Raw genomic sequence first — 14,734 nt, forward strand, 5'->3', positions numbered from 1 at the left:
ATGAGAGTCATGAATGGAAAGTCATAAGCAAACAAGATCACGCCTGAGAGTGCCGGGGCACGGCCCCTCGGACGTTCTGTTAAAGTGGTTTCAGTACGAGAGAAAAATCCAGAGCACAGCGGCGGTTTCAGGAGAGATAGCCCGTCTCATTTGTGTGTCTATCTCAGTGTCCTTCGTCACATGTGTGCTTTCCACACAGCAACAGGTCAAACTTCAAACCGACACACACTCACAGAGCAAACAGCTCGCGAGCAAACGGAGCAAATGCAGAGATAAACAGCAAGAATTCCTGCGCAGGAATTCCTGGACTGACTCCTCTGAATATTTTTACATTAACATAGCTGGGGACACTGTCATACCTTCAGCTATGTCAGCTTTTAAGGAAGCTCTTTCCTCCTTAAGTTTAGAAAGTGTCAAAAGCGCCAGGACTTCACCTGTCTGTTGATGTAGTTCAACCTGTTTTCATTCAGGCATTCACTCCTCAACCACCAATTTCCATGACAACTATCTTCTTCCTTCAAAGCATTTCCTGACTACACAGTGATGTCACTCCCCGCAATTCACACCCTCCTCTTTTTGGTACAGAGAGAGGAACCTGACCTTCCAAACGCAGCCATGTCCCTACTTTTGTTATGCAGTGGAAACACACACGAAGGTCTGTGCTGCTCTGCGCGGCGCGGAGGTGAAAGCATGGCTTTGAAACGGTGGCCTGATCTCAAATGTGTGCTTCGGGGCAGCTCGCTTACTCAGGGCAAAATGCCAGGGCGGTAAAGATCTTTTGTGATGCTGACTAACCTCAGATGTTGCGCAAAGGCAAAGAAAGGCACTGCCCAATTACTCAAAAGAGAATAAATTCATTGTACTTGTATTTTAGGCAGAATCTTCAGCAGAAAAATGTGTAATTTCCTCATTAAAGTTATGATTCAGGCTCAGTATTACTCACCATTACCAAGACAGTGAATTACGGTCCTGTTCCCTCTGGCTTTTAACCTACCATGGCTTACAGATTAGCAAAACTTGCTTTCTTTAAGAATCCGGCACTCTGATGACCAGAGTGAAACTTTAAGACTTGAGGCAAAGTAGTTTACCTGACAATCACTTCTCTGAAACTAGAGATCTCATCATTTATTCACAGCAAATGACTCAGACACACACACACACACACACTCAACAGCAGAAAGGAAACAGGCTGAGGCTCACTTCACTTCGTGTTCGTTCGAGTTTCTTTCAGTCATTATAACGCCCTGAAGCTCTCGTTTCCTCTTTTGGGAACTTTTTGTGAAATATGACTTTTGCTACGGTAGCAGCTGCTCATTGAAAAGGCATCACTTCCGTACTGATCTGGATATATAATTTTTTTTATTATTTTATCAGCAATAGCAAAAGAAAAAAAAAGAAAAAGAGAAGAAATAAAACAGCGGCATCTATAAAGCGTTAACAGAATAGCCGGTTTGGTGTTTGCAGGACCATACAGGCTGATGATTTTAAAAATAATAATAATTAAAGAAAAGAGAAGGGGGTTGAAGTCACTGGAGCACCTGCATTGGAGGTGGAGGAGGTGGTGGTGGTGAATGGGGAGGGTTGGGTATTTGGTTAACATTTGCTGGGGTCCAAAAGTCAGTCACAGAGAGTAAAAATGTGCACAGCCACCTTGTTGCTAACCAACCCCTCTCCCTCCCTCCCTCGCTCTGTCCTGCAGTGCAAACTCAGCGACTAAGAATACCTTCTGCTGTCTTGATTTTGGGGAGGGGGGTGTGGGGACACCTGTAACTCAGGTCCCTCTTAAGGCAGCCGAAACTACAAACACTCAACAGTAATGGAAGCTCGAGAGGAAACGATAAGACTGGTTGTAACAGATTCAAACCCTGAAACAACAAAATGTATAGATATATCCATATCACAGTGTGTACGTGTGTGTGTCAGAATATCAAGCGTCCACATAGTGTCTTTCGAACAAACCGCCACAGTAGACATTATGGATGGAATCACTGCACATGAAATAACTAACACGTCCTCATTCATCCCAGTACAATCGAATACAAAAGGAAGGTCCTAACATATTCATAAACACGCATTCTAACAAATTACAGCGGCAACTTCGACCAGTGAAGGTGATATGCGGTTGTGCTAGGCAATGGGCTTTTTTTTTTTTCATTTGTTTTTTGTCTTTTTGGACTTTCCCCATCCTTTGGATATGTAGCTGGGTGATGACTGAGAATACTGAATGAGGGTTAAGCATGGGGTGGAAATATAAACGTGTCCCCCATAGTCCCCTGAAAAAAAAAATTACACAAAAAAACAAAAAACAGGGAGTTAAAAAAATAAAGAATTTGCTGTAAAAGAAAGCGTACTGTATATTTAAACAGTGCTGGTTATACAGAGTGTGAACCAAAGCAAGCTACAAAGAAAAAAAAAAGCCAAGAAATATGTTGGTTTTTTGCTTAAATGAAATCTGTGATTATAGTGATGTCAACATTATCCAAAAAAAGAGAAAGAAAGAAAACTAGAAGTAAATGCTACCCTCTTTGATACACACTCAGCAGAGGGGTCGTGGTATTAATTGCTTCAGATTGCATCTTTTTTTCTTTTTACTTATTATTTTTCATTCTCAGCTACTTCTTTTGCCTCCAAGTGTCCAGGCTGGTGAGAAAGGAGGAGGGAGGGAGGGAAACATTAAGACTTATAATTTGAGGTAAGCCAGGTCAGGCCCTCGTAGAGTCCGTCCCCTGTCGTCGCACACGAAGGCTGAACGTACCAATTCCTATCTCTGATCCGCGTCAGGCCCAGCTTCTCCTGGATCTCGTGTGGTTTCATGGCATCTGGGAGGTCCTGCTTGTTGGCGAAGATGAGGATGATGGCGTCCCGCATCTCCCGGTCGTTGATGATGCGGTGGAGCTCCTGCCTCGCCTCGTCGATCCTATCCCTGTCGGCACAGTCCACCACAAAAATGAGCCCCTGGGTGCCCGTGTAGTAATGTCTCCAGAGCGGCCTGATCTTATCTTGTCCCCCCACGTCCCACACATTGAACTTCACATTCTTATAGGTGACAGTCTCCACATTGAAACCAACAGTGGGGATGGTGGTGACTGACTGTCCCAGCTTCAGCTTGTACAGGATGGTAGTTTTCCCAGCAGCATCAAGTCCAAGCATCAATATTCTCATCTCCTTGTTGCCAAAGATCTTTGAAAGCATTTTCCCCATCTTGTTTTCTGTTCATAAATACTTCTTTAGAAGATATAATGAAGCTTCTCCAATGAGAAGAAAATAGGGGGAGATATATCACTGAGAAGTTACAGTTTCACTGTGTTGCTACTGAAAGTCCTCCACGTGATGGCAGCGGTGGGCTGACACAAGTGTCAATGTTCAAAAGGTGGTGGCTTGCAAGTTTGTACAGTACAGTTAGCTGGTCTGTGGTGATCTGACCTGAGCATTCAGTAGAAGCAGTGTGTATGGAGCCCTCACAGACTTGAGTGGGGGTCTGTTTTCATGATCCAATGGATTCCGAAGTAAGAAGAAGAAAAAAGCCCGATATGTTTCAAAGTCGCCTATGAGCACTGACTTCCGTCAAAAGCCACATTTCAAGTTTTTTTTCCGTTCGAAATCCTGTTGCTCTCAGCGGAGCTGGAAACTGACACAAAGTAGTGCCTTCTCACCAGAAGCGGACTATACAAAAATCAGGCCCAGTTCAAGCCCGGGGGTTCCCACTTCCTCCTTGGCTGCCGGGTATCCACAATTGGCCTTAGCTAATTCCAGTCGGTGAATTTTCAAAGCTCGGTAATTTTCTTGTTAAAAAGCCTAAATTAAACCTCTCCGGTCCGTTTCTGCGCCGGGACATCCAGAGGAAGAGCGCTCAAAAGGTCATTGATTCATCCGACTTTCTTCTCTTCCCCCTGTGACACAGGAGCGGTCCAGAGAAGGGAGGGGTGTTAGTACAGAGGACAACTTTGGATCCGAAAAAAATACTCTTTTCACACACAGAAAAGCAACACGGTACAGATAAAACGAAGACCGCGGTAAATACTTACGTCTGCGGCAATCATCCCCCTGTCCCCGGACCGTTTCTCCCCGCTCTTGCCGCTCTCTGTCTCTCTTCCTCCCTCTCTCTCTCTCTCCAGCCGTTCAGTCACAGCGGTGGCGGTGCTGTGTTACCGGAAAAGGTGCGGACCCAGATCAGCCGCCACTTCCTCTATACCGCTCACACACACTACTGATACATTCAGGGGCTACCTCGGAGCTCAGAAATTTGGCTACATTGAAAACAAAAGACTAGAAGGATGGTGCACAGAAACTCTCTACAAATCAATCTTCATGTCCGTATTCCTCCTTAAACATAACAGCTAGAGAATTAGTAAATTAGGTAATTAACACTCAAATAATCTTTAATTCGATTTATTAGACAGCCCAAAATCAAATCGTTCAACGAAATAAACAATCGTTTAAATCTGCACCAGATTATTGATTTAATAAAGTTATGCACTGACGTTGTAATTGTTTCAAAATCCACGCTCCGTAGAAACTACCGTGGACGTTGGGAAAACACACCCTTCATTTAGATATTAAAAAACGCGACTGCCCCTAAACGCACTGCACGCCATTTCGCATGCGCGCCCAGAAAAAAAGAACTGCAGACCGGTCCATTAGGCACTATTGCTGACGCCATTTGGGCGTTCATTATGGATGTAATCGCCTCTGGTTTAACGTACCGCAATGAAAACACACAAGACCGCACACATGAAACACATGCCATGATTTAGTTGGCCCGGTGGTCTCAGGAGACGGTTTACTTTCGGGTCTTTCTGGCATGTCTTATCATCCATTCAAACAGTTCCTGTATTATTAGTCTGTGACGTGGAGAATGTGAGTGAATAGGGCGGGAGGAACTACAGTATTTCATTGGTGAAAGCATTACCTGACACCAGCTTATTAATTTAGGCTGCCTAAAGAAAGACACGGTCAGTATAAATATAAGTGAACTCGTGTTTATTGCCATAATAAATTATGAGAGGTGATTCTAATATCATAAAACAGTCATGCACTCATAAGCCTTATTCAAAAATAAGGCTATGAGAATAACCGTCCCAACTTTACTTTTGAAATGGGTTTAAATGTGAGATTTTACAAAGGGGCCTCACCCTGTTTTTCATTCTGTTGTGCCTGCCAGTTTAACATCTAACTATTATTACTGTTCTTAGAAGTTTCTTAAAATAAAAAAAGTTGTCAATGACTTTATAAAAGCAAAAAGACATAATTTTCATAGATTTAGTCAAATCTAGGATCTCAAATACCGCTCCACATTTTCAGGCACAAACATTCATGATAAGGATCTCTGAAATTGTTGTCTACTTGCAACTGAGGCGAGGCAGCTGAATAACAAACATGCCAGTGTGGTGCATAAACTTGCAACACATGTTGATCTGCCACAGTAATATAACCACTGAGATATTAAATTGGTAATATTGTATTGTAACAGTAGCACTCAACAAAGTGTGGAATATATTAGGAAGCAAGTAAACAAGTTCTTGAAGTCTATATGGTGGAGAAATGTCAGGATTGTGACGAAGTGATGCTGACTAGGGACAAAGTCTAAATGAAAATATAGTAATAAAACTAATAACACCTTTACTGGCACATAGCTGGGTTAGGTTAACTAGAAAGCTCCCACACAACAGTACCAGACCTACCTGACTTTACCTGCTTGCTGCAGCTTGCTGAGTCCCAAGTGATTAATTAGATCAATAGTGGTTTGTTTAATAAAACGAAATGCTTTAATAAATATAATAAAAGTGAAATACAAAATGTAATTCTATACCTAGAGAAGTTGTTTGGGGGATTTATTGTATGGAAGTATAAAGTGGTATAAAGCTTGGTTGATTGTAAATGTTTGTTTTTTTATTAATAAAAGTAAAGAGTGTTACTTTCAAAAAAATTCAATGCAGTGTAACGTATTGTACAAAAGCCACAGAAGATTTAGAGCTCACGTTTAATATTGCGTCATGCGGTTTAAAAGCGGTTGAATTCTTGTGTCAGTGTGTGTACACTAAAATATGTAGGGTTTATATGCAGCACTTTTAACAAACACTGCAACTGCAGGAAATGTATTTATTTATTTCATTACTTCTGGAGGAATTCACAAAAGCTATGGGCTAACTTCAAAATATTGTTTCTGCATTTTAATTTCATCATAAAATGTAAATTGGCAAGACATCAAGAACAACGAATAGCGCGCCGTCGCTGGTGGGTGGTAGTTCGACTGGGCATGCGTACACTGTCCCTCTCATCTTCCTCCAACTTAAGAATGGTATGCGAAACGCGGCCGGTCGCAATAGTGTAGATAAAGTGAATTCAAAAGCTGCACTCAAGTCCACGGGGGTAAGTAAATTGACGCAACAGATACGGATAAGATTCTTAAACGTATTTTTATTTGTTGATTTGGTTTTATCTGGTTAGTAACGAATTTAACAATCGCTAGTGGCGAAATGGGTAACATTAGCCTGTTAGCTAACAGCAGCACGTTAGCTAACTGCTACCGACTATTTCCTGGAGGCCTAAGCAAAGGCTGTACATGTAAATGTCCTAGTTACGATGTATGTAACAGTTTCCTATTCGCTATTCTGTAAACGTTGCTATCAACGTAAAGAATCGATGAAAAATGTAGATACTTAATTAAAGACGAATAGTTTGTGTTGGACCGTACTAAGCAAGCGCGTACACGAAACATGCCTCGACCTCTACTATTATACTTATTTGAGATAGACGGGCGCCAGGCCTAACTTCTGATTGAACTTTGATCATGGAAAAGACCTCCCGGCAACAACAAGGCCTCGAGGAGCAAACAAAGCTAAAGCTACTCGTTTTTTAAAGGAAATATTGCATTTAAAAAACAAAACAAAAAAAATCCCCAAAGTAAAATTAAAAAAGAAAACAACTTTAGTATTAAGGTAGCTAAGCGAGAAGCTAAGAGTAAGCAACCGAGTACGCGGAATTATTTTTAGTAGTTAAATTAGGGCTGAAGCTTAAACTGGCACTGGTTTAATGTTAGAACAAGGAAGTATCCTGTTGCTTTAGCGGCTGTTTTTACTAGGGTTGACCCCTTTAGGCGTAAAGGAAGTAAAATAAAAAAAAAAAAAGTTTGAAACGAAAAACATGCGTCGTGTTGCGTCAGATTTATAAGTATCATTTTAAGTAGTGAAGGTTCATGGCAAGTTTAAAATACAGCACGTTGTCAATAGTTGTGGAAAATTCTTTGTCAGAACTAAACTGGCTTAAATTGTGAGTTGAAAGTAATTTCTTGTTTGTAGATATTTTACCTATAACTGCAGTTCACACTTGGATATTTCTTACTTGTTTATTTTAGGCACCAAGTTCCTTATTATAATTGTACTTGACATTGTTTTTGTGCTGTCCTGACTAGTATCATTAAGTGCGTATTTTTAAAGAAATTATTGGAAACTCAGTGGATGTTTTTATTTATTGATTTATTTAAATGGTGGGAATACTTTAGCTTATTTCAGAGCTAGTTTTCTTAGTTTTTTTTTTTTGTTAAGTTGTACAAACCATTAATATTTCAGTAAACTGTAATAGTATTCGGTGTGTGGAAAAATCTATTTTCTTTTTCCTGAGTTTGTCTTTACTTTTTTTCTGTCCCAACAGACCTGAAAATCTCAGAGGGTACATTTCCTGGAATGCTGGATACTGAGTCCCCTGCCATGGAGAGCAATGGGGATGCCTTTCTTCCAGACCTTCCTGTCGTAGGCCAAGCGACTGACTGGTCAGTAGACCAGGTCGCTCCAGAGCCTCTCTCCAATGTCTTGCCTGAGGATTCAGATGTGTCTCAGGATGCCATGGGACAAGAGCAACAACCGGGTCAGCAAATGAATTCCACAGATCTGGGATCTGTGGAGAAGGCTGTGGAACAATTTCAACTTGCCAATGCTCAGCTCTTCCAAGAACACCCACCTCCACCACCGCCACCTCCTCCCCCTCCACAGCCCACAGAAGATGCACAGCAAGCAACAGAACCTGTAGGGTCTGAGCCTTGCAGCCAGGACATGAATATTGAGTCTGAATCCATTGGACAGACTGACAGTCAAGGTAACTTAAAACTTGTTTTTCAGTTGGCTCAATTGATTTAATAATAAATGCTTAGTCATGAAGTTGACTCTGGTCCAATTGTTAGTGTAACGTCGTAAGATTTAGCTAGTTTTCAACAAGCAACCAAGAAAGGTACTGTGTAGAATCAGCATAGTGTCTCTCTCTATTTTTTTCTGTCGGTGCTTACAGTAACTAATTTATTGAAAAGAAAACTGTCAACAAATGACACATTATGCACAAATCATAAACTGTAATTTTGTAGTTAAACTCACTTGATGATTCCTTGTCAACTTCTCTAGATGGGACAGAGGCTACACAGGTGGCAGAGGATGGCATGGAGCTAGAAGACCCATCCAAAGAAACAACAGAAGAAGCAGCTGTTCCTACAGATCCTGAACTGCCCTCAGAGTTTGAAAAGCTTTTTAAGGGAGTTGAGGAAAACCCAGAAGATTTCAATGCGTGGGTCTATCTGCTGCAGTATGTAGAACAAGAGGTAAACAGAAGGCACACACATTTACAAAACTGAGTGAAAATATATTCTTGTCCAATAAATTTGAACCGAAATTACTTGTAATGCTAAAAAGAGGTGGTTAAATTGTTGCAATTTGGTCTTTCTGCTTCTTTACAGAATGTCCTTACAGCAGTGAGGAAGGCATTTGATGTGTTTTTCCTACGTTACCCCTACTGCTATGGCTACTGGAAGAAGTATGCAGATATTGAGAAAAAGCATGGCAATGTACAAGTTGCAGAAGAAGTAAGTATGCCTCTTGTACTTTTGTACACGTGTTGCTTTTTTTTTTTTTTTTTTTTTTTAACTTGGTGTGCCTGCTTTTCTGTGTCATCAATAACTGACCAGCTAGAATAATCTGTTAAGAACCAAAATTTGGGGCATAAAAACTCAGACTTTTATGAACAAACTCATTTTATTTATTTTTTTCCAAGGTGTACAGAAGAGGTTTGCAGGTCATCCCTCTCAGTGTCGACCTGTGGATCCACTATTTGACCTTCATCAAAGAGAATTCTGATCCTAATGACCCAGAGACTGAGGGGCGCATTCGAGCGTGAGTAAAGTCTTTATTTATATATATATAGACACACACACACACACTCTACTGTTTTACTTTCTTCTCAAATGTTAATGAGTTAATGAGACATTTCATGAATCTTTTTTCCTTTTTTGTTTTCCTATTAGCTCCTATGAGCATGCAGTGCTTGCAGCAGGCACTGACTTTCGCTCAGACCGTTTGTGGGAATCCTTCATAAACTGGGAGACAGAGCAGCAGAAGTTGGGTAACGTCACCGCCATCTATGACCGCATCTTGGGCATTCCAACCCAGCTGTATTCCCAGCACTTCCAGAGGTACAGTAAAAGAACAGTTTCCAGATTTGTTTGAAAGTTTGCATTCACTTGAGGAGTGTGTTATTAAAATCATCATAAAAGGCAAATATAAAGTTTTTAAAATTATAAAGTTTTTAAAATTACAAAGCCCCAAACCCAGTGATGGACATATCCTGTTCTGCAGTCTTGAAATGTTTGTTTTGGAACTGCACAAATAATAGTTTCTACCTCTGCCCATGGTCTGCTTGGTTGGTTTTGCTTAATCTTCCATCTTGAACAGCTTAACTGAAAGTTGATTTCATGCTTTGGTAAAGGAATAAATAGTCATGGTGCAAATCATTTTGAAAATTATAACGTCACTGTGCACTGACATTTTCTTTTCTCTCTGCAGGTTCAAAGACCATGTGCAGACTAATCACCCCAGGCACTTCTTGTCAGAAGAGGAGTTTGTCCAGCTAAGGCTCGAGCTCTCTAAAGCCAGCCTGTCGGGAATGGTTGGTGACAGTGGAGAGTCACAAGTTGCTCAGGAGGAGCTTCCACCTGGTACAGAGGATCTTGCGGATCCTGCTAAGGTAAAACCTTCTCTGCCAATCCCGTAGGGGAAAAAAATTTATAAAATTGCTGCTGGCAGGGTTAGCAGGAGCTTGGATGTTATCCATGATGAAAGGGAAAAGATAATTTGCCTAGGTTTGAAGAGGTGTCTTTATGTCAGCAGCCAGGCCAATCAATGCCAGGTGGGATTCACGTTGGTATCCAGTCAGGGACTCGCCCTAAAACTTACAGGATCACCCGGGGCCCGTTGATCCCAGCACCTATACCCAGTGGCTGATATGCAGGGTGCATAAATACTTCTCCCCTCTGCAGGCTTCTTATCTCTGGTGATGTAAATCGTTGGCTGCAGGAATAGAAGTTTTTACATCAAGTGGAGAATGTGATACGGAGAAGCACAAATAAGGGTGCTAACCTTGTTTTTGTCTGTGTGTTTGTATGTAGAGAGTGACGGAGATTGAGAACATGCGCCACAAGGTGATTGAGGTGCGGCAGGAAGTTTTCAACCACAATGAACACGAAGTCAGCAAGCGCTGGGCCTTTGAAGAAGGGGTGGGTCTTGTTTTTTTTTTCCCTTACTGATGTTTTATTCTTTCAGTCCCCCCCTCATTACTATCAAACTAATCAATTTGTGTTTCTTTAGATTAAGAGACCGTACTTCCACGTCAAAGCCTTGGAGAAGACTCAACTGAACAACTGGAAGGAGTACTTGGAGTTCGAAATTGAGAATGGGACTCCGGAGCGTGTGGTGGTTCTCTTCGAAAGATGCCTCATCGCCTGCGCTCTCTATGAGGAGTTTTGGATCAAGGTAAAGTGACCTTGAGCCTTTCCGACACTCCTGCTACCTCCCTGCACTTCCCCCATCAACGATGATATCACATCGACACAGTCCTGCACTCTTTGCGTGTAACGTTGATATGTGACTGTATCTGTTGTATTAGGGGATGGCCAGCTTGCCACACAAGATTTGACTGCAGCATATGCCAACTACTACGTTGCATCTTCTTCGTCTCCCACTACCTTACAGAAACTTATCTAATTGGTTCCATGAAGGTGCTGATGGGTTTACACAGAAAATTTCTAAAAACGATCTTGTCAATGAAGAAATTGCCTGTCTGTGAACTCAAAATGTAGTTTAAAAATGTCTTGTCTCTTTTGCCTTTCTTTCTTTTCTTTCTTTCTTTCTTTCTTTCTTTCTTTTTTTTTTTTTTTTTCCTCTGTCCTCTCCTGGCTTTCTTCCAACTTGCTTTCTCTTTTTCACTCTGAAGTATGCAAAATATCTAGAGGGATACAGCACTGAGGGTGTGAGACATGTCTACAAGAAGGCGTGTACCGTCCATCTGCCCAAGAAACCAGCCATCCACCTGCTGTGGGCAGCCTTTGAGGAGCAGCAGGGTGAGTACCTTAGTCAGTCAAAGCAGCATGCAAATTAAATGCAAAAGCAACATAAAGCATGGAGATCATGAATAAGAAACAAATGTGGAAAACTGCTCAGCTGACATTCCTCTTTCTTTTTTCTTCTTTTTTAACCCAGGCAGCATAGAGGAGGCTCAGAGCATCCTGAAGTCCCTGGAGGCATCGATCCCAGGTCTCGCCATGGTGCGCCTTCGGAGGGTCAGCCTGGAGCGTCGCCACGGAAACTTGGAGGAAGCTGAGGCGCTGTTGAGGGAGGCGATGGAGTCTGCGAAGAATGCTACTGAGACATCGTTCTATGCTGTGAAGCTGGCCAGGCAGCTGATGAAGGTGCAGAGGAGTCTGGGCAAGGCGAGGAAGGTGCTTCTGGATGCTATTGAAAAAGACCAGGTGAGAGAGGGTTGACTATATCAGATGGTCAACACATTATAGCATTGGTTGTGTTTCTCTTGCAATGAATTCTGTTCACATGATAAATATAACTGTGTTGCACTAGTTGTCAACTAAATTGTGTGTTTTGTGGTTTTTGTAGACGAGTCCAAAACTGTATCTAAACCTGCTTGAGCTGGAATACAATCGAGATGTGACCCAGAATGAGGCAGAGATCTTGGCTTGTTTTGACCGAGCCCTGAATAGCCCAATGCCTCTTGAATCACGACTCCTCTTTGCCCAGCGCAAAGTCGAGTTTCTTGAAGACTTTGGCAGCGATATTAATGCGTAAGTTGTTTTTAGTGGTAAAGGGAGAAATGAATACATTCATTCTTTGTTTTGTTTTTGTTTTTTTGTAAAGAGTCATGTTTATTCTTTTACATCTTTCAGCCTTGTTGCTGCCTATGAAGAACAACAGAAACTACAAAAAGAAAATGAATCGACAAAGAGGAAGGCCGAGAACGGGTATGACAGGTGGTTAATGAAACGCAGCGTCCATCACATCCCCACAAACACTTTCAGAAAATTTTCACACCCCCTTCTAACAAGGTGTTAGACACATGTGACGACTACTACTAGTCTATTTTCTAGAGTGTCTTGTATTTCTTGATATCTCAGTGAAGGGCAGATGCATATTCTACATATTGAAAATCTACAAATTGGTTAGAACAACAGTAAAAACAACAAACTTGGCTGTAACTGCTGTTTCATTTGTCAGCTATAAGCTGGATCTTACTAATTTAAACTTTACCTCTCCAGCTCTCAGGAACCTGATGCTAAGAGGCAGCGTGTGGATGACGGCTCTGGTGCTGTAGCAAACATGACTGACATGCAGGCAAATGCCTCTGCCTACAACTATAACTGGTACCAGGTGGGTTACAGATCAGTTACATTTACAGCACTTAGAAATTAGTTTGTCACAAGAAGTATGTGTGGTCAATTACAGCCCTTCTAACCCCCTCCCCCCCACTTTTCTCTTCAGCAACAGTACGGTGGTTGGGGACAAAACTCCTGGGGGCAATACAACCAGTATGCCCAGTATAACCAGTACTACCCCCCTCCTTCTACATGATGGACAACATAGTGGCCTGACCATCCATTTGACCTTCTTACATCTTGGGACGGGGCTTCTTACCAAGACGTCATGGAGATTTCAAAAAGCTTTGTTCTTTTGTTTTATTTCTTCCCCTTTTCTCTGGTTCACAGTGTGCTAATCAACTTTACCACATATTGTAGCTCTTGATAGAAGTATATTTGGCCCTGTTTAGCAGTTATCAGTTCTTTAATTGCTACAGTCATTCTCTCCAGCACTGGCTTCTTTTTGGGGTTCTTGAATGCATGTTATTTGTTAAGGCAGATTTATTTTTTCCCTGTGTGACAAAGGCTTTTTCTTTTTGAAATTTCTAGGCCAGATGACTTAGTTTGCTCTCTGTCTTTGTGTTAAAGAACTTGTAAGGGGAAGCTTTCATTAATGTATCTGTCATCATTCTTCCCCCCCAATCACAAAGATTTGTAATAACTCATGGTTATGTTTCCCTAAAGAGCAACAAAGAGTTCCTTGTTTTTTATTTTGACTTGATTTCATAATAAAGAGATTGATATCCTTAAATGTTTTTTGTTTTGTTTTAAATAATTCACAAAGGGCTAGAATGAATATTGTCATTAGCTGTTTAGTTTACACTTTTACTGTCATTCAAAGTAAAACAACTTTTCCTTTCCAATATTCAATAGGCAGGAATGTAATTAAAATATGAAATATATTTGAATAATGGGTTTCCACAAAAGCTGAAATCCCTGACAAGCATTTCTAGATGCTGCACTGAGCCACGGTAACTGAATATAACAGTATACACGGTAACTGCCTTTAAAAACAACAAAAAAACCTTAATTTACATTTTGTTGTTCATTGGCAACTCATTCAATAATTACACTTTACGACAATAATTATGAGTACATTTTATATGAAAACATTTTCACCCACAACATACCCCAATAATGTGCAAAAAGCATTGCTAGTCAAGCTGAAGCTCGAGTGGTTTTTGAAGGATTGAAATTAAACTTTTTTTCCAGCTGTGTTTCAGGCAAAAACTGTCATAGAAGACAAAAATAAAGTTCAGGGGTTTTGAGGTTTGATATGAACATACAAAGTAAGCATAATAGATTTTCTCAAAGATAAATACACATTACATCTAGATATATGACAAAGTTAACATGTAGAACAGTTACAATGTAGTAGGATGAAGAATCTTTTGTGGTAAATATGAGCTCAAAGATAAATGAGATGTTCTCATGCCACTTTTGTGTTTCTGTAAAAATGAAGCTCTAATCTCAGCATCACATGAGCTCTGTACTGGTGCTGCTTCACAGCAAAAAACAAAACCCAAAACCTTCTCAAAAAGTATATCACTGTTTAGCAGTTGGCTGAAATTATACAAATGAACTATCGTTTTGATCCTTATGTGAAAATGAGCCACACTTAAACCACTGAAATCATTGCTGAAGGTAACAGAATATTGTTATTGCCATGGGAGTCACATGCTGACATGCCACCCCAGGACTATTATCCACTCATATTCAAACAAACTTTTTAGTATTTTTTGTAAAGAAATAAACACAAGAATATGACGAGTATATAACCCTCTCCATGTGCAGTCAGTAATTCTGAAGTGTAGGAGAAAAAAATAATTAAATGAAACATAATACATAAGACATAATTTGATGTTGGTTGTGGGACATTGGTATAAACCACAAGGACCAGGATTTCGTGAATAATTTAGTGTATATTAATTATATTAATGAGTCAAACAGTTTTAAAAACTTACCCCCCCCCCTCTCCCCCATATTTGTTAATGTTAATTTCAAGAACAAAACTTAACAAAACCTTAACAAACAGGACACCGTGAGAATAAACAA

General features: G+C 40.7%; 2 protein-coding genes across 3 annotated transcripts; one reads left to right on the forward strand and one right to left on the reverse strand.

The window, feature by feature from the left end:
- Positions 1–1,340: 1,340 nt before the first annotated feature.
- arf6a (ADP-ribosylation factor 6a) lies at positions 1,341–4,172 on the reverse strand. Its single transcript, XM_026142719.2, has 2 exons — positions 4,026–4,172; positions 1,341–3,890 (listed from the first exon to the last, which is right to left on the reverse strand). The coding sequence occupies exon 2, from the start codon at positions 3,199–3,201 to the stop codon at positions 2,674–2,676; it is 528 nt and encodes a 175-aa protein (XP_025998504.1). The 5' UTR covers positions 3,202–3,890; positions 4,026–4,172; the 3' UTR covers positions 1,341–2,673.
- Positions 4,173–6,229: 2,057 nt separating this feature from the next.
- On the forward strand, positions 6,230–13,430 carry prpf39 (PRP39 pre-mRNA processing factor 39 homolog (yeast)). Of its 2 annotated transcripts, none has more exons than XM_026142665.2 (15): positions 6,230–6,369; positions 7,651–8,091; positions 8,391–8,584; positions 8,720–8,845; positions 9,034–9,152; positions 9,284–9,451; positions 9,822–10,002; positions 10,424–10,531; positions 10,623–10,787; positions 11,248–11,374; positions 11,514–11,782; positions 11,925–12,109; positions 12,212–12,295; positions 12,581–12,692; positions 12,804–13,430. In XM_026142665.2, the coding sequence occupies exons 2-15, from the start codon at positions 7,683–7,685 to the stop codon at positions 12,891–12,893; spliced, it is 2,337 nt and encodes a 778-aa protein (XP_025998450.1). In that variant the 5' UTR covers positions 6,230–6,369; positions 7,651–7,682; the 3' UTR covers positions 12,894–13,430. The 2 variants fall into 2 exon arrangements, with proteins under 2 accessions (XP_025998450.1, XP_025998451.1); XM_026142666.2 differs by having other exon boundaries at positions 12,212–12,286.
- The last annotated feature ends 1,304 nt before the right edge of the window (positions 13,431–14,734 follow it).

This window comes from Astatotilapia calliptera, chromosome 15 (genome assembly GCF_964374335.1).
Source record: "Astatotilapia calliptera chromosome 15, fAstCal68.1, whole genome shotgun sequence".
Taxonomy (NCBI): Eukaryota; Metazoa; Chordata; class Actinopteri; order Cichliformes; family Cichlidae; genus Astatotilapia; species Astatotilapia calliptera.